At 39.8% G+C, this 20,460-nt stretch overlaps 1 protein-coding gene across 1 annotated transcript in view; it reads left to right on the forward strand.

The window, feature by feature from the left end:
• Positions 1-737: 737 nt before the first annotated feature.
• LOC105440309 overlaps positions 738-20,460 on the forward strand; it is an 87,933-nt gene continuing 68,210 nt past the window's right edge. The window contains exons 1-12 of the mRNA XM_030989397.1: positions 738-753; positions 1,823-1,959; positions 2,675-2,851; positions 3,379-3,543; positions 4,014-4,238; positions 4,831-5,080; positions 5,666-5,854; positions 6,841-6,957; positions 9,105-9,310; positions 9,852-9,936; positions 11,512-11,718; positions 19,252-19,365. Of these exons, the coding sequence (XP_030845257.1) occupies positions 738-753; positions 1,823-1,959; positions 2,675-2,851; positions 3,379-3,543; positions 4,014-4,238; positions 4,831-5,080; positions 5,666-5,854; positions 6,841-6,957; positions 9,105-9,310; positions 9,852-9,936; positions 11,512-11,718; positions 19,252-19,365 (1,888 nt within the window). The remainder of the gene's footprint in view (positions 754-1,822; positions 1,960-2,674; positions 2,852-3,378; positions 3,544-4,013; positions 4,239-4,830; positions 5,081-5,665; positions 5,855-6,840; positions 6,958-9,104; positions 9,311-9,851; positions 9,937-11,511; positions 11,719-19,251; positions 19,366-20,460) is intronic.

Here is a 20,460-nt window from a genome sequence, read left to right on the forward strand (position 1 = left end):
TTAATCATGAATTGTTTTAGGTAATGGTAAGACTGTTATAATTCATCCTTACCGTAGCCGTTTAACTTTTAACACTAAGAGGTCTTGAAATTCAGACGATGTTTAGGCAATTTGTGCGTCCCTTTCGACTTTCATTTCACCTCAAATTAAAAAATTTGCTTTAATGACCGTATTGTTGTAGCAGGGGCACAACAAATTAAGTGAGACGATGAGATTTGTTCAAAAATATTAAGATTCTTGCTTAGTTTAGATTATAAAACTTTGATTGAAACAAATTTTAAGTAGTCGATTGGTTTTTACCTTTTTTCGTTTCAGTGATATTGTAATCAATACAAAGTATACATCTAGATGTAATCTTGTTGCTTTCCATTGTCGATTTATCTAAAATTCCACAATTTCCAGACTAGAATGGAGTTTTTACACCTGACGAATGAACATTAATATTCCTATCTCAACAAAGAAAATGCATTTCATCGATATTTAGTTTATTTACTTTATTTAAGTAATGTTTTGACAGTTTACCAAAGGATGTTTATCATTCCTTAACTGTCATTTATCTAAAATGCCAGTTTTTACTTAATTGTTCTGTTAGGGCGAAAAAATAGATAAACCTGTCAAATGGAGAATTAAGTCCCTTTTGTTCCATTCATTGTCTTTGAAACTCAATTTGCACAGATATCAACGAATGTGAATCCAGTCCGTGTTCTAGTGGAGAAGAGTGTACTGATGGAGTGAACATGTATGCCTGTACAGGTAAGCAAAATGGTCCAATCAGATTACAAACCTACATAGGTACACATTTGACATTAATCAATTGCTCGTTTCTCTTTAAGAAATCATATATAAAGAGCCAAAAAGTAATCATGAATAAGTATACAATCTGTCATTGATGAGAAAACCATTTAGTTTTTTTAATTCAGAGTCAACAAGGGTGTTACTACAGACAAGAGATGCAACAATGTTTTCATCCTTTTCGGTTCATTCATTATGAGAAAAAATTCTCTTTTTGATTTCGAGTATAAACGTACAAAAAAGGAGGGCATGGTACATTCAGACAATTCAGACGATGTATAGGCAATTTTTGCGTCCCTCTCGACTTTCATTTCACCTCCAAATGAAAGGTATTTGCTTTAAGCCATTACAGCATTAAGTTTGAGACGATGAGATTTGTTCAAAAATATTTTGCTTGCTAATTATCTTTTTCATCGGTCAGGGGCCCATTAATATTGATGAGTTAATGATATTTTTCAAGAAATTAGTTTCTTTCATAGGCCACGACTTTGGAAAAGATCCAAACATTAATAGAGATTTTTAGTTCCTTTTACTTTGATAGATTTAATTATCAATAGTTTTACAAATGAAGTAACTCTATCCTTCATTGTCATTTATCTAATTTAAGTTTCCAGTTACAGTGATTGTTGAGGAAACTCTTTGAGTTTTTTGTTACTTGACAGTTAACAGAAGTAAAAGTACAGACATACAGATTTGAACTTTGAAAGAAATATTCAGTCCATGTACTTGGTTTAATTTATTGACTTATAGTTTTACAAATGAGGTAACTCTTTCCCTGACCATTGTTAATCAAATTGAAGATACCACTTTTGACTTAATTTTTCTGTAATTCATCAAGTAAAGATGAATCTGTCAAAATGGGTGTGTTTTTTTTTTCGTTATCTTTATCAAAATCATTGACTTCTGAAATCAATTTTCACATGTTTAGGCGTTTGTATTGCCGATTCATGTATGTTCATCAATTAATCGATGAACAGTTCATATATTTAGATAAATATTCAAATTTGTATTTTTTTAATGCATTGTTTAGAGCGTATCTACATTGACTACGGCTCTTACCCCGACCGGTCACTGAGTTACTTTCAATACAACGTTCTTGCTTGGTACACTATAAGACTTGATACGGGGTTTCCTATCAGCTCCGGCCGGCTATACAACTACATCACTGTAAGTTTTACATTCAGCATTCAATATCGATGTGTCCTGGTATAGTGGTTCATTCACTTGACTCTGAAATCCAAGGGTTGAGGGTTCGAATCCAATCCCGGCACTAGCATCCTCTGGCAAGACATTTAATCATACTTGCAGGGCCCTAATAAATATTAGCATCGATGCTTATGAGGTTTTCATATTTTTATCATCAACCTCTTTCATTATTATTTCAGCTATTCAATGCTGCTTCATTCTTTAATTTTGTATTTCTATGTTCTTAGTAACACTATTATGTAAAGCACTACATTTACATAACCATCTCATTCAAAAAGATAATTGTAGGGTCTTTTTTTTAGAGATTAAGATAGGACATTTAGCCATGGGCTTCCTTTCAGTAAGGCCTTTGTTGCAGAGAGCTTTGATAGTAAAGTGCGGTTAATCCCACAACTCAGTACTCATTCATACCTCAGTCAACAGACCGAACAAAATATTGCATTGCCATTAATGGCCAAAAAACAATCGGTTCGGAGTCGATACGGGATCGGTTTAATGGTGTGACCAAGGTAATATGCATAACCGTTATCATCGAAAGAAAAGAAGTTTTCTTTTTTTCTGAGCATTTTCACCTCCTCTTTGTGTGCATCTTCTTTGATGTAGTTAATAAAGAGCATAATCTTGATGTCACCCACTCTAATATAAGATATATTTTCTCTTTGCCTTACTCGTACAGTTCACATCGACAGGAATGATCCATTTTTCGACCTACTCTCCACGCAGTTATACACTTTCCAAATACATCAACCCGTCTACGTTCAGTTTCTTCGATCAGCTCTATGCAGACCCTGCCATTGCGGTATTTGGTGCCCCGGTTGACCTCTACAGGGGTAACCCTAAGATCTACTACCAGGTGAGCATTCGTATACTTTCGTCCCACCTCCAAACCGACTGTATACCGATTGTTTATTTCCCATTCGAGGTAATGTAATGTCTTGTTCGGACTATAGTCGGCCTGGTGCTGGCCTCCTATAGGTGTGACTAAGGTATTAGCAAGTCCGTAACTACAATCTGCGCATATAGGCAGATAAGGGTAATTTGAACCAACTTTTTAAAACCCATCGAGTACGTTTGTACGCATTCTCTGATACACAGATGTAAATATTATACTCAAGAGGACAAACAAAAATATATTCATGAAGCACATCGATCACTTTCGCAGTGATTATTCTAAAATGCACAAAGTGGGACGTCTCCATGTGTAAAAAATCCAGGATTAATATGAGGTATTAATATTGTTATTAAAGGTTTTTATTATTATTATTAGTATTGTTGTTTTAATTCATTACTATTATCATTGTTATCAAACATACTTCTTGTTATTATTGTTATTATTGTCTGCATCGTCATTATAACTATTATGATGTTTTGTTTTACTAGTATGGAAACTCTGCTGCTCTGCTTGCAGCAGTGAAAGAAAGACTGTATGGAGCTCCGTCACTTCCGGCAGGATTAGAGTCCTCCCAGTTCATCAATGGAATCAACTTCATTCTTAAGGTCACGTGGGTTGATGTGCAGAATCCAGGATCAATCGCAGGACAGGAGGTGAATTTCACATCTAACACGTCGGCGTATCCAACATAGAGGGCAGATTTGAATTACTCCCTCTCCTTTCTGTCTTATAACCCCTACCCCCTCCCTCGTCACCTCCTCCCCCATGTCCTCCTATCTGTGTACTTATTTTATCACGTATCATGATTATACAATACTTGGTGAAGTCACTGCTTTTGTGTTGATGATCCACTACAATCTGTTCCAAGTTTCTTTCCTCTTTGGAGCATCGTGGTATATTAAAATAATTTTAGATTCATACGAGATGTCCCGGGTTCAATAATTGCATAGGTTGCTCTTTTCTTACATCCTCAGATAATTAAGGTGTTTTGAACGCATTTGTATCCTTCTTTCCACTTGTCTTTAATTTTTATCTGACAATGCTGGGGGAATAATAATTGCAGGACCCGCAGGAAGAGCAGTATTAATACTTACAACCTTATGTACACTCTTCCCTCCTTCAGACCAATACCTACCAAGCAATTCTCTTTACTGACGGCAGAAGAAGCGGTGTCTTGACGATGTATGAACAAGGAAGCTTTCAGTGGGATCCGTACTCTAAGGTTATACCTGCTAGGATTGGTTACAACATCAAACATGATAGACTGAATATCTACCAGGGAAACAATCCTGCTATACGGTACACAAGCTATCGCCCTGATCTCAGGATTGGCAACACCGGTCTCATGGTAAGGACTGTTTCCTTGAATATACTTGTAGTTAAGAATATCGTCATGTCAGGACGGCTGTCACGTCCCTTACATACATGTAACAACAGAAATCATGAGTAATTAGACAGTAAAGATTTGTACAATAAGAACAGCCTTGCTTTACGACACGCAATCAATTGTTAAGCAAACTGTAAGGACTATTAACTTGAATAAGTTAGTAATATCGTTATGTTTGGACGGTAATTATGTCTCTTACCTAAAATGATGAGATATGAATAAACAATATTAGGTAGAAAGTAGAATCACTATACTATGCGCTATATACGTCAGCTATTGCTCTGATCTTAGAATTACACTGGTCTCATAGTAAGTAACATTTCCCTGAATATAATTAGGAATGTCGTTATTTTAGGGTAGCTATTACGTCATTCCCCCCCCCCACCTTAAAAGTGAAATAAATCATAACAAATTATTGAAGCTTATTACAAATTACAAGAGCCCTGCTATATTATACAACCAAGATAATAATCATGATAATTATAATGATAATAATAATAATAATTACATGGATCACACCGTAGTTCAAACCATGTTTTGCTCATACGTACAGGGGAGAGACATCTATCGTCTTGACGCAAATCCTGACTGGTACGTCAACCCCCGCCGTTACTGTCAAGATTGGTACCTGGATGATCTCTCAAAGATATCATATGCACGGTGGGCACAGCCATGTCCTTGCACCCGCTGGCAGGCCAGGATCGATCGAAGGTTTACTCGATGCAACTATCCCTCCTACGGATATGGTTACGGATACGGGTTTAATTATGGCTACAGCTATGGGCTGCAGAGTTATAACTACGGTGAGCAGCATTGTTTTAATGTCACTTCATAATAATCATAACGGCCCCTGTAATTATAATTACATCAGCATTGCCAGGTATGTCCATTTACACATGTGCCGAGAGGGACAAATGTCGATAAAAATCCTTGTACACGGATGTAAACACCATACAATGAAGGATCAAAACCCAGGACCGTCTATCCAAAGGACGTTAGTGCCGGGCAAATTTCTGAATGGAAAATGAAATACCTAATTTAAATTTTCATTTCTATTTCAATTCCTTTTCATTCAGATCATTCCAATACCTCAACGTATCATTATGTCAACTACACAATCAAACTTTTCAATTGTTTCCTTCATACAGTTTCTTTCCTAATTTAGTCACATGACCAGTACCCGACTTCTTTTAACTACTATCGTAGCCAAAACTTCTGAACGGTGTGTGTGGGGGGGGGGGGGGGTGTTGACACCCAAACACCTTGGATTGGATAGGTCCAAGTTACGTGGATAATCTTCTATTTTTAGCAGATGATCAGGAGGGGCGGGGAGCATAGACCACTGTGCATTTCATTAACCATGTTTCCTCTCTGCATTCTGTTAACAGATGGAAGAGGAACGATCTGTTACCAGCCTAGATGGCCCTCATTTGGTGGTGGTGGATACCGTTGTACTTACGATCAGTCTGCTTTGAGCAGGGGTTATAGGGCCAGTCACTACCAAGCAGTCATGCCCTCCAATCGTCGATTCTTCTCTTATTACTATTATTCCCTTGATTACTATTATTCTTGGATTGGTGAGTACACCTAAATTCCTGTGATTCCAATTCACTAACGTTACATTGAAAGGCGTTGCAGGTAGGCCCATACGCGGGGGGTGGGGGTTAAACCCCACATCCCCTTTGAGATTGTTTATTTGTGTATTTTAGAGACCCCCCCCCCTTTTTTTTTTTTACCTAAAAAGGTGACCTTACCCCCCCCCCCCCCCCCCCCCTTGAAAAAATCCTGCGTACGCTACTGGTTGCAGGGATATGCAAGGTGAACATCTCAAAATGGTGTAAAAATCATAACCCAAAACTTTCCTTATAATAAAGTGGCAAAATGTTCATTATTCGCAAAAAGACAGTCATTTTTATTTTCAAGTTTGCATTTTTCAACTGGCAGTGTTTAATTCAACCCCATTTGTTGTGTACAAATTGGGCCTTCATTCTTTAATCATAGAAAATAAACCACAGAGTCATCTTAGATTGTGTACATACTTTCATAAACTCATCTTGCTCTTACAGTTTAATTTTGAGATAATTTATTGAAGGCTTGCTAATCTGTGACGTGGGCTTTTAAATGGAAACAATTTCTACAAGGGTGACGTCTGGTTCTCTGTCTTTTATGTTTCCATGTGTGTTAGATGTGTTATGATAATCAATTCATTTGAAACATCCCCTAAAAGCATTTACTTATTTAATGCCAATAGTAATAAAACGTAAAATTAAAATTTAGATATTTCCTTGTTTTTTTCTTCTGAGCGTTTGTTTTAGTAATAAAACGTAATTGGACAACTGTACAAAACAAACTCTGGGACATTCGGCCACTATTAAATTTGCTAATTGTTATCTCACATGCACGCCCCTCTCTTTCTGTCCCTCCCCCCCCCCCCCTCCATCTCTCTTTTTCTCTTTTGTCTCTTTCTCCCTCTCTCGCTCTCTTCTTTCTCTGTCTTCTTTCTCAATCTCTTTTTGCCCTTTCTTAATGATCTCCTTTTCTAAACTCGTTTTCATTTATTCAGAGAGGGACGTCCTACCCCGTTTCTTCTGCTGTGGTCTGGCTGGAGGGAATTTCTGTAACCTTTACGAAAGTCGTCGTCCAAGATCTCACTGCTCGGGATATAGACGACCATGGTTCGGTAAGATTATGTCTAGGGTATTTCTACACGAATAATTAATAATCATAATCTAATTATCTTACAGTTGTACTCATATATATGCACATCATTGTTTTGTTTGGTTTGATATCCATATACATATATATTTGTTTTCAACTCCTAGCATTATTATATCAAATTGATAATTAGATAGGCCAATATGTTTTGATAAGGTGCATATACAGACACAATGCACATAGAAATTAAGGCTGTGCATTACCGTGTAATGAGGTATCGAGTACACTCCCAGGCATGTTTGTTTGTTTTTGAATTCGTGAATGTTTGTGTTTTTTCTGATTTTTTTTGTTTTTGTTGGTTGCCACCACCATACTACGTGAGATATGTATCTAATGGGGTGTTGCAAGAAAGTTGCGATTGATTGCAAGTTGCGCTTAACTGCAAGTTGCAAAATTTGCAACAGATATTTGCAATCGATTGCAACTCAAAGCTTGCAACGCCCCACTAGTCTCCTAAATTTCCTGGGATTTCGTTAGGATTTAATCTTGAAAAATTAAATTAATTTAACTAGATCTAGCTTTTGTTCATCCCCCCTCTCTCTCTCTCTCTCTCTCTCTCTCCCTCTCTTACTAATGGGACGTTGCAAGAAAGTTGAGTTGCGATCAATTGCAAATTTGCAATTAATCGCAAGAATTGCGCTTGATTTGGGTTATTTGCAATTGATTGCAACTTTCTTGCAACACCCCATAAGTCCGTCTCCGAAAACTCAAGCGATTAAACTTCGAGTTGCAGTTGAAGGCGCCGATTTAATCATAATAATAATAGTAAACAATGCTGTTTTTAAAACCGAAGATGACAGAAAAATCCATTTTCCTCCAAGTCCAAACAGAAATCCGGACATTTGGTCCCAGTTTCTGAGTGGTGAGTTGACAGTGATTGAGCTGGGAAACATTTTTACCCACGGTACAGTATTTTTTTTTTTACACGGCAGCGAGGGGAATTTTTAGATTAATTCCAATGAAACCGCTCGCGAAGAGTCTAGACTAGAACAAATTGGAGTACTAACAGTGCAGTGTATTAGAAAGGGAATTGTACTTAACATGTAGATCTAGAGAAGGAAACGATGAAAGACATCCAAAGGAAAACAAGAAAACAAAATAGATGTCTTATGCAATAAACAGTGACGGCAGTATAATATTATATGCGACACCATGGCGCAGAGAGCGTGAACATAATATACATGCCCTCGGCCACATACCAACAACACAGAGTACGGTACATGGACAACACAAGTCATAATCAGTACAGGCACTACAGACTAGACTCTCCGCGAGCGTTTTCATTGGAATTAATCGAGCTTTTCCCCTCGCTGCCGTGTAAATAAAAAATACGCGGCCTGGACAGTGCCAGACGCTGACAAAAAAAAAAGGCGGCGGAGTATTCTAGTACGAGAAATCGTACTCCAGTAGGCCTTGGGCACTTGTTCAGAAACCTATCCAAAATTTGACCCGTAACTCCGGCGTGGAGATACCCAAGACCTACTAGAGTCTAGACTAGACCCTATACCCAAAATACAGTAAATATTCATTAAATGTCCAAATAAAGATCATGAGTTAAAAATCGTTATGACTGTTTATTATTTGTTTCGTGTCAATTTTCTTGGTTTTTTTTGGAGTATTTTTCAGTTAAACATTGATAAGGTCTATTAGTAAACACCTTTTTACAGGTTTCACGGCAAACCGCTGCACAATTGGTTGCGGGCGGGCACGCGCCTGTGTGAGTTATCTACCATGTCTCAGATCCGGAGTTACGGGTCAAATTTTGAATACGTTTCTGAACAAGCGCCCTGAAATGGCCCCAGTAAGAAGGCTGGTAGGGGTTACATCATTCTGACAAAGATCTTGAATCAAATACCAATGCAAAATGAAATAAAAACAGTACATTATCTAATTATTTTATTAAGTCAAGTGACGAGACCCCAAAACATTGTGTTTCCTAATTAGAGCGCAGTTGCGTTTACCGGTAGGCTACCTCTGTTTGATTATTGGAGGAATTGCTTTGAAAAAAAAAATCATGTTGGGTTTGGTGATCCCATAGTATGCAGTTGCTTCTGCTTTGTTCTAAATGCAATAAGAAGTTTGATCGCGCCATCTCGATTCTTAACATTTCAGGATGGTTTTGGGGCGACCCGCACGTCAATACCCTTGACGGTAGGAAGTACACCTTCAATGGTCTTGGGGAATACACCACGATGTCTTACAGTCATGGTGACCCGTTCATACTGCAATCCAGAACTGGTAAGGCGTTTAACAACAGCATGCCTGTGGAACATGGGACAGTCTTCACAGGGTTCGCTGCAACACAAGACATCACTAAGGTAGGTGGTTCTGCCGGTGTCGCAGGCGATTTGTACTTAATCCCGGCAGAATGAATCTCCTAGCTGGAACTGATGGCATGTACCACCAGCGATAGCCCATCGGTCAGGTGATTCTGTTCTTGCGACAAGTACTTCAGATTTGTTTTCATCAAAGGTGCAGAGTTGTAGTAAGGGTGCAGTGTGCGATTTAGGGTCTAAACTAGGATTTTGGTTACTCTAGGAAATTCTACAGAGCTGCAACAGTCACATGTTGGTAAATCCTTCAGTAACTAAATTTACCAGAATATACATAATTCCTTATAACCTTAAACCAAATCCTAAAGCCTGTTGCACACAGATGACAAAACTCATGCCATCCGCTACTATCTCATTGTCTCCTCTCACCCTTCTCTCCCCTCTCCTTCTACATACATATTTTGTTTAAAGATTGGGTCATTTACTTTGCAAAATGCATACAATACAGCTCTTAGGTCACCATTTGAATTTGTGATAAATACTGTTTAATTTCAATTCAATGTTTGTTTTGCCATATTTGTGATAGGTCGAATTTCAGCTGAATTATAACAGGACAGAAATGAGTATTCTAATTAATGGTACTACCATCAATATGACGGAATTCCTAGAGGGTAAGTTTACATAATTGACTTTTAGATTTAATATAACATCTACAAAAACTTAACCCTATCTAGTCCAGAGGGGGGGGGGGGCTTTAGAATTTTTCGCGATAATTTTTTAACGCAAAAAAATCTTGCACTGATATTTTGTGACTCTTTTCTTTCGAGTCTTGCACATGTTTTGAAAGAAATTTCTCGAAAATCGGACCTACCATTACAAAGTCACGTGTCCTTTTGTCTTTGCATGTCAGCCCGAAAATCGCTCATTTTTGTGATTTGTGTACAAAACATATGGAAATATCATTTTTCAAATAAAGAGATAAAACATTGGTTATTTGGTCTTGTTTATAGTTTAGGTGTTTATTTTGGGGTCAAAATAGTTGAATTATAGTTGGAAATGAAATAAAACAACCAAAACTATGAAATACATAAGTTAAAGAAACAAAGAAATACATGAGAAATTATCAAAACAATAGATAACATAAGGAATAACCCTGCTTTTTCATTTTTTTGTGTTGTATTATTATTCCTAATGGTCTAAAAAATATATGTAGTGAGAAAGAATGCTTAAATATGAATAATGTCTGATTTATGGGCAAAAATGTGAATTTGATGACCTTATTTGCATACATTACCATAAATATGCAAATGAGTGAATTTTTCAAAAAATTAAAATTACCATAGTATTATATACACTTCACTTGACATGTATGCAAATTTTGGCGACGATCGGTCGTTTCACGGCCGAGATCGTAGGGGAGGGTTCTAAAAGCCCCCCCCCCCCCCCCCCGACTATGCAGTTTCAAAATAGCCCGGGCTAAATAGGGTTAAACGAGCAGTGGAGAGGCGATTTGTTTAACTCGTCAAGGCACCATGTTAAAGACAATGTTAAAGTCAATGGAGAAAGCGAGTTGTCAAAAGTCGCCAAATCGCCTTGTTTAAGCCGAGAAGGCAGCTGGTGAGAACTCACCAAGTTGCCTCCTTGCCTTCTCGATTCAAACAAGGTGCCGTGTCAGTTTTAAATACTCGCATTCTCGTCTTAAACATATATCGCCTTGGTGAGTTTTGACAACGTCCCTTCTCGCGATCTAATCCTTAACACATCGCCTTGGCGAGTTAAACAGATCGCCTCATCTATGTTCTGGATGTTCTTAGCGAGGATGTGACAGTCGTTCATTCTTTGAAGCTGTTCCATCGCTGGTACGGAAATGAACATCTCCTAACTGATATCATTATCAACCCAGATTGGTATTTAGAACCCAAATGTATTTTGTTAATGAAATGTAAATGTATTTGTTCACATACAGTACATGAAATTATGGATTTTATTTAATAGTTGATACGGCATTCATCCTATCCGGCTTTGAGCATTTAGGATTAAATTAAAAACAAGTCAAATGGATCCAAAAATGCAGATGCATTCGATCTGGATTATTCAGTTTTCATCCCATCCTCTATCTAAAACATAAATCAAACTACTCTTTCATCTCACATTCAGAGCACTTTTGCTCATTTAATTCAAATTCCATCCTATCCATCTTGGGACTTTGAACTAAATACCAAATGCATCCATTCTCAAAAATATAGATGGTATCGACTCACCGGATTCAACCTTCATCCTATCCGCGGAGAACGACACTGTCTCTGAAGGTGAGATTAAGGTCACAGCGCTGTTCCAACCAGAAGGCTATCCCAGTTCGTCCTTCACCGTGACCTTCAAGAACGGCCTCTTAGATCTGGGTGTCATGGTCCCTTCTGAGTATGCGCAGAACGGAACCGGGAGGGGTCTGCTCGGTAAGGCATTTTTTTTATTTCATCAGATTTTCTTTCTTTATTTCTTTATTATTATTATTCCTATATTTGTTAGGTGGTCTGTCATCGACAGACCACCTATTGATTTTGTCAGAATTTTCTTTGTTTTTTTATTTATTAGGTGGTATGTCATATTCGACAGATCACCTATTGATTTCATCAGAATTGTCTTCTATTTATTTTTATTTATTTCTCCGCATTTGCTTGAACAGTCATAGGTCATTGTCATAAGATGTGTCTCCAACATTTTCAAGTTCATCAGGTCATTGTGACGTCTACCAGGCGCCATTTTGTGAAATTTTCAGAAAATCAAGTCATGACCATATCTTCATTACGGAAAGTCATTTCTCAAACATATTTATCATGATCAAGGTAAATTTCTGTCCGGTCAATTTAAGGTCAATAAACGCCCGCGTCAGTGCTGGACTGCTTGCGAAATGTTGAAATGCTCAAAATCACTTTTTAATCAAATGAATTACGTTTCAGGCAATTTTAAGCATTTCAAAATTTTGCACGCGAGCATCATCATTCGTCATGGCCGTTTGCAACATAGAATCAATTTTTATGCCTCCGCTACGAAGTAGCCGGAGGCATTATGTTTTCTGGTTGTCCATCCGTCCGTACGTCCCGTTCTTGTGATCGCGTTATCTCAAGAACCGATTGATGAATTACCGCCAAACTTGGGTCATGTATGTATCTTGCAGAGCTAATGAAGTGATAAGATTAAGGGGTACGAGGTCAAAGGTCAAAGATCACAGGGTTCATTATGTATGCAAAAATAGTTTGTGATCGCGTTCTCACAAGAACCGATTAATGGATTACCGCCAAACATGGGTCATGTATTTATCTTGCAGAGCCAATGAACTGATAAGATTTTACTGTCATGAGGTCAAAGTTCAAAGGGTCATACACGTATATGAAAATAGCTTTTATTCACAATATTCTGAGAATGGATTACACTCAAATTTGAATTTTTAAACTAGCTTCTGTTTTTGTTTGTAAAATCGCTCTTTGCCGGAGGCATCATTTTGACTGCTTGCAGTCGAACATCCATAGGGTTCTTCATATTTGAATAGAGTATGAGTCAGCAATATAATTTCATGTCTAATTTCGCTATTAAGTATATCATGACATAATATTGGCCTTGGAACTCAAAATATGAATTTGCATATTATGATGTCAGCATATTTATGGAAAATTGATTATATTGATTGGGATCATGTCGAAATGTTTAATTGAAAGTTGAAATTGCGACTATGCCAAGGCCGTTTGTCAGCTTTGCATGTAAAGTATATGGGAAATATTTTGGTCTATTTGTTAAAACACTTGCCTCCCGTTCTGGCGACCCACGTTCAATTTCCAGTGGCTCAATTTTCCCTTTTAATTTTGTTGCTGTCATTTCATATTTGATTTTATCACCTTCTTCAACAATTATAACATATCATATACAATCACCAAAAATATGATAAAATGCCTAATTTGGCGTGTTATATTTATCGGAGAGGAATGTCAATAGTTTGCGTACATGGGAAATCTGATTCCTTGTAGTGTATTAAACCTATATAGGGTTAATCTTAAAGTCTGCTACAATATCAAATAGTCTTATTTCTATGATGCTAGCCTCCTTCCCAGACGTTTTTTATTTTCCATTTATTCAGCCTTCAGGTATATATTTTATTTATGCTGGAAATATTGAATGCCTTATTCTCAATGCATCTCTCTCTCTCAGTGGCGGATCCAGGGGGGGGGGGGGGCCCGGGCCCCCCCCCCCCCCTTGAGAAAAAAATCATGTTAAATCACGTGATTTTTACCTTTTTGGGGGTTGGGGCCCCCCCCCCCCCTGACGCTCAAGGGGGGGGGGTGCAAATCGAATTTTTTTTGAGGATCAAAAAAAAAAAAATGTGCTCACTGTAATATGTGATCTTATACATTGACTCAATGCTACATGCTATACACACATACACACAGTTAATGTACACTGTGGTGTATGGGCTCTTCTATACACAATATAACCAGTCATGCTGGATTGCAACTTCACTCTGATGTTTCTCTATGTGTCTTCATTTGAGTACTAACCATACAGCTAAACAACCCCACATTATATGGTGGCAGCGATATAGAACCTACTTGACAATATTTGTGAACTTTGCGTCATTTTGGAGAGATTTTGGAGGCCATCTTACTGACACACTGTCATGGGATCAACAGGTGCTCCTTTCTACAGTCCCATATGGTGGTTTTACTGTAAGTAAAATGTGCATTGATATTTGCATTGCTATTGGAGTTTGAGTAGCTGGTATGAACTATGAATGAATCATTTACACCCCGCATGAATTGGGAGGACCCCGACAGAGCCAATGCTGTTAAGATTTTTCATCAGCAGTGTGACTTATACTTCTCAGTCAAGAATGTTGCGATTGCTAAGCAAGTGGATCATGTTCTTTTGTTCACTGGTGCCACGGGTATCAAGCTTTACAACTCGTGGGGTCTGGAAGGTGAAGATAAGAAGAATCCAACTGTTGTTTGGGAGAAGTTCGAGACACAACTGCGGCCAAGGGCAAATTTCCGTGTAGCCAGGCTATACCTTCAGAAATATGTGCAGAAGGAGAGGGAAAGTGCAGATGATTATATCTCGCGCCTGAAGCTGCAGGCATATGACTGTGAATTTCGTGATGACACTGAGCTCCAAGAACGCATCATTGAGCAGTTCATCACAGGCACTAGATATCCTGAGCTCCAGAAAGATCTTCTAGGGAAGAACAAGTCCCTCACTCTTACACAGATGCTTGAGCTGAGTAGAACATTTGAAGCATCGCAGATGCACATGGCTCAACTAGCGCAAGTACAGACACATATTCAGCCTGCATCGATTGATGTAGTTCGTCGGAAGACTAACACTAGTAACAAGTGTCCTAATTGTGGTGGTAATCATGCTCGCAGTCCACGGGAAGCATGTCCGGCTTATGGCACCAAGTGTAACAGCTGTGGCAAGCTGAATCACTGGAGGAGTGTTTGTCGGTCTCCAGCTCCAAGTACACAGTGGTCTGGGAGATCTCCAGCTTCAAGTACCCAGAAGTGGAAGTCAGACGGGATGAGAGAACCATAATGAAACTGCGTTCGAAGGTTGACTCCGGTGCGGAGGGCAACACACTTCCTCTTCGGATGTTTCGTGGGATGTATCCTGGCCATCTCACTAAGGATGGAGTTCCTCACCCTCAATCAGTGCATAATTCAAGTGCACGGTTGTTTGCTTACAACGAAACACCAGTGATGCACTTCGGTTCGGTTCGGCTGCCCTGTCGTTTCAACAACTCAACTTGGCTTTATGCTACATTCTACATCGTTGAGTCCAGGGGTCCAGCGATTATCGGATGTGACACAGGCTTGAAACTGAAGCTGCTTACTCTACACACACGCATCAACGAGATCAAGCATTCAGCACAGATAAGCTCTACTGATGACCTAGTAAGGCAGTATCCAGACCAGTTTGACAAAATTGGCAACTTCCCAGGAGAATATCATATTGTTCTTGATCCAGACGTTCAGCCTGTTGTCCATGCTCCTAGACGGTGCCCAATCCACCTACGAGATGAACTGAAGCGTGAGTTTGATGACATGGAAGGTAATGGCGTGATCACTAAAGTCATTGAGCCTTCAGCATGGGTCAGCAGCATCGCTGTTTCAAGGAAGTCGAATGGCAAACTCCGTGTCTGCTTGGATCCCAAGGATCTCAACCGAGCTATTCGACGTTGCCATTATCGCACTATCACGACAGATGAAGTGATACACAAGCTATCAGGTGCTCGACACTTCAGCAAACTCGATGCCAAGAACAGTTATTGGTCTATCAAGCTCGACCATGACAGTTCACTTCTGACTACCTTCAACAGTCCCTTTGGACGGTACAGATATCTCAGGATGCCTTTCGGTCTAGCAATGTCTCAGGATGTATTCCAGCAGCGAATGGACGAAATCCTCGAAGGTTGCCCCGGCACAATAGGGATCGCTGACGATATTGTTGTGTTCGGCAAGAGTGAAGCAGAGCACGATCAGAATCTGCACCACCTCATGTCCAAAGCTGTGAAGTACGGTCTGCAGTTCAACAGTGGCAAGTGCAGCATCAAGGTCAACCAGATTTCCTTCTTCGGTATGATCTACGATGCAGATGGCGTCCATCCGGATCCTCACAAGGTCGAGGCAATCAAGTCAATGTCTCCACCTGAGAACAAGAGCCAGCTTCGTGAGTTCCTTGGTATGATAACCTACCTTAGCCCATTCATACCAAATCTTTCAGCCCAGACTGCAAGCCTACGTGGTCTTTTGAAGCAGGACGCTGAATTCCAATGGACTCCAACGCACCAGTCTGCCTTCAATGATTTACGTGACAAGGTATGTCACGATGCAACTCGGGCGTATTTCGATGTTAACAAGCCTACGGTACTGCAGGTAGATGCTTCTCTGCAGGGCTTGGGAGCGACTCTACTGCAGGATGGAAGGGTATCGCGTTTGCATCAAAGGCCCTCAGTGATGCAGAGACGAGGTACGCCAACATAGAGCGAGAGCTGCTTGCAGTGGTCTTCGGCTGTGAACGATTCCACATCTTCCTGTACGGGAAAAGTTTCATAGTTGAGACGGACCACAAGCCCCTGGAGATGATCCAGCATAAGCACCTGGCAGCGGCTCCACCTAGACTCCAGCGTATGCTCCTTCGTCTACAGCCATACAAGCTGACAATTGTCTACAAGCCTGGTAAGGATGTACCAGTAGCTGACTGCCTATCCAGACGTCCTCTTGGTCCTCCAGAACACATCCACCTTGACCTGCAAATCAACTTTGTACAGTTTGCTCCAGACCGTTTGAGTCAGTTGAAGGAGGAAACAGCCAAGAATGCAGAGTTTGCAGCACTACAGACGGTGATTGTGAAAGGGTGGCCAGAGAAGAGACGTGAGCTACCACGGCAGCTGCAGAGATACTGGGCCTTTCGAGATCAACTTGCAGTTGAGGATGGACTGATCCTGAATGGTGAACGAATCCTTATTCCACACTCCATGAGGGAGTACATACTGAGCAAGCTCCACGAAGGTCATCAAGGTATCGAGAAGACACGACTTCGGGCTAAGGCTTCTGTGTACTGGGAATCAATCAATGACGATATCGAGGTCCTGGTGAAAGGCTGCTCAGTCTGCCAAGAGTACAAGCCCTCGCAGCCCCATGAGACTCTTCTCCAGCACGAGATACCTACACGATCCTGGCAAGTCTTAGGTACAGACTTATTTCACTTTGAAGGGAACAATTATCTCATCATTGCAGATTACTTCTCGAAATTCCCTTTCATCCGGAAAATGCCTCAAGAGTGTACCAGTGCTGCAGTAGTCAATGCGACCCGTCAGGTGTTCGCAGAACAAGGAGTTCCAGAAAGAATCGTTAGCGACAACGGAAGACATTTTGACTCCTCAACATACAGAGACTTTGCTACACAGTGGGGATTCAGCCATGTTACATCCTCTCCCCACTACCCCAGGTCAAATGGCTTCATTGAGCGAATGATTCAAACTGTCAAGAATACGCTCAAGAAAGCTAAAGTGAGTGGTATCGACCCCAACATGGCTCTACTATGTATCCGTGCCACTCCAATTGACAGCCGCATACCAAGCCCAGCTGAGCTTCTTTACGGGAGGAAGATGAAGGACAACTTACCAACTCGAATCCGCAACAACTCCCCTGGTCGTGATGATGTTAACAATCGTATGCAGCTTCGACAGCAGAGCCAGAAGTATCATCACGACAAATCAGCCCATGACCTAGCACCACTCTCACCTGGGCAGCTTGTGAGAGTCCAAGACCAGACATCACGTCACTGGATAACAGCTACTGTTCGTGAGCAATGCCATGAGCCTAGGTCATATCTCGTCGAGACGCCTAATGGAAGGGTGCTACGCAGAAACCGGCAACACCTCGCTGATATTGAGCCCAGGCGTATCCATCATGATGAGGAGGTAACCAAGACACCCGATCCTCATACACGCGAAGAGATGACGCTTGATCCAACGCCCGACATCAGAGGTTCTTCTGCCCCAAACCCTGCCCCAAACCCTGTCCCAATCCCCAACCACCAGCAGACCACCCGCAGTGGCCGGGTAATCAAGAAGCCAGAAAAATTGACTTATTGATAGGACTTAATCTTTGGATACTTCAAGTTTGGACATTATGGACTCAGTTTATTGTTCTGTAAGGGGGATGTAATATGTGATCTTATACATTGACTCAATGCTACATGCTATACACACATACACACAGTTAATGTACACTGTGGTGTATGGGCTCTTCTATACACAATATAACCAGTCATGCTGGATTGCAACTTCACTCTGATGTTTCTCTATGTGTCTTCATTTGAGTACTAACCATACAGCTAAACAACCCCACATTATACTCACTACCCCCCCCCCCCCCCCCCCCCCCACTGAACGAATTTTTGGCCGGCGCGTTTTTCAAATTTCCGGGAGCAAAAAAAAAATAAAAAAATAAAAATAAAAATTGTGCTCTGTACCCCCCCCCCCCCCCCCCCCCCCCCCCCCCCCCCCCCCCCACTGAACGAATTTTTGGCCGGCGCGTTTTTCAAATTTTCGGGAGCAAAAAAAAAAAAAGTTGGGCCCCCTCCCCTTAGAAATCCTGGATCCGCGCCTGCTCTCTCTCTCTATCTCCCTCTCTCTGTCACCCTCTCCCTCTCTCTGTCACCCTCTCCCTCTCTTGCTCTGCCCCCTCTTCTCTTGCTCTCTCTCTCTCTCCCTCTGTCTCTGCCTCTTTTTCTCTCTCCATCTCTCCGTTAACAACAAAGATCCTTTGAAAAAAACAGGCAGACCACCTCATTCGTCTTCAAGGGACAAATTCTGATATCATTTATATTGCTTCTCTCCACCCAGGCGCGATGGCTCTGTGGTAGAGCAGTGGTCTCGTAAAGGGCAGGGCCGCGATTCGAAACCAATTGATGCGCTATAGTGCCGTTTAGTATGGCATTAATCTTCATTACCTCACTGTAGGTCCCTCAGGTAGGACTAATAGCCATTGATACCCTGGATGCTTGCAAGCGTACACTTGCTTTCTTAGCATGGGTACCCGGTATGATTAGAAAGTCATCGCTGTTGACTCAGCATTGTGAACGTCTGTAAAATACGACCTCAATCGTTATATCTTTCAAGCGCTTTCGTTAGGTATATGTAAAGGGCGTCTCTATATTTTTATAGGGAAAAATTGCAGAGAAATCTACTTCACAAGTAACTCTAAGCCTTTCCCTAATCTCATACCCTAACATTGTACTGCTTCTAACATTGCCTCTAACCCTAATCCGAAAGTCCATTTATCTGTTTTTCAATATGGGTGTCAGAAAACTTTGCTGTACGTTTTCAACATGCAATACCAAAAGGTCCTCAGAATGATTTCAGTTTTAAGGTTTTACAAATTGAAACAATGAAAAAAAAAAAAAATGTGATACTTTTTTTCTTTGTGTTGAAACAGGTAATGTAAATGGGAACAAATCAGATGATTTTCTGCTCAGAAATGGAACATTATTAATGGATCTGCCTGAGAGAAATTTAACAGACAGAGACATATTTCAGTTTGGACAGTCATGTAAGTATTCAAAAGAGTTTTATTGCCATACCATGTCTTAATGTTTATTGAGATCAATCCTAAATGTATTCAATATTATAAACTCAGTGTTTGTTGTGTGTTTTTTATTGTTGAGTAACAATTTGAGGCAGCATTTTGTCAGCGTGCCTTTTATCATTTGTATTTCTTTATCCTATTGTAGTATACAATTTATAAAGAGTACAGTGTGCTTTTTTAATGATTTTGTTTCACTATAAATGCTAAAATATATGTAGGACAGACTTCTCACACTTGTGGGCATGGTCTAGTGTATAGGGTGTAATGTATAAATCTCTCTCTTACAGTAATGAATTCATATTAACAGGGAATCAAAAGTAAAATAATTCAGGAGTATTTACGTAGAAAGCTCATTGTGTTGGCGTGAGCTGTTTCTTTTAAATAATGAATTTACCTCTAAACCTTTTTGCCCCCCCCCCCCCTCCAATTTTAAAATTATTTCATACATGTATTGTAGGTTTTTTGTCTTTATATTGTGTTTATCGCTGTATTTTATGATATCTTTAACTGATATATACTCAGTAATATAAATAATATAAATTATAATATTCGGGGAACTCTTTATTCAAGGCCACCATGGGCTTTTCCTTTGTTCTTCTATTTTATTTGAAGCTATTGTATTAACTGCACATTCTTTGTATATATACTTTTATGTTTATTTGCATTTGCTGTGTTTTTCATGAAAATTAAATGAATAAACGAACTCAAACTCAAACTCGAATAACACTATTTTGGGGGGATTCGTATCCAGTAGGACTTTAAATTGTGCATGATATTCTCCATCTAACTGATTAGATGGGCAGTAAAGAGAAAGGAAAACGAAAGGAACACCAAGGAAGAGGTTGATAGATTTTCTTTAGGAAGACGGTAGAGAAATTCATCTGATGATGATTGTGATGATCATGATGATGATGATGATGATGATTGTGATAATGATGATGATAATGATAATAATGATGATGATGTTAATGATGATGGTGATGATGTAGATTCTCCAGTCATGTAAGGAATACTGTATCTTCACTAATCTCCCATGAACTATTTGTTAACATTGATTTT

The sequence above is a fragment of the Strongylocentrotus purpuratus genome, unplaced genomic scaffold (assembly GCF_000002235.5).
Source record: "Strongylocentrotus purpuratus isolate Spur 01 unplaced genomic scaffold, Spur_5.0 spur5_scaffold_18, whole genome shotgun sequence".
Classification (NCBI taxonomy): domain Eukaryota; kingdom Metazoa; phylum Echinodermata; class Echinoidea; order Camarodonta; family Strongylocentrotidae; genus Strongylocentrotus; species Strongylocentrotus purpuratus.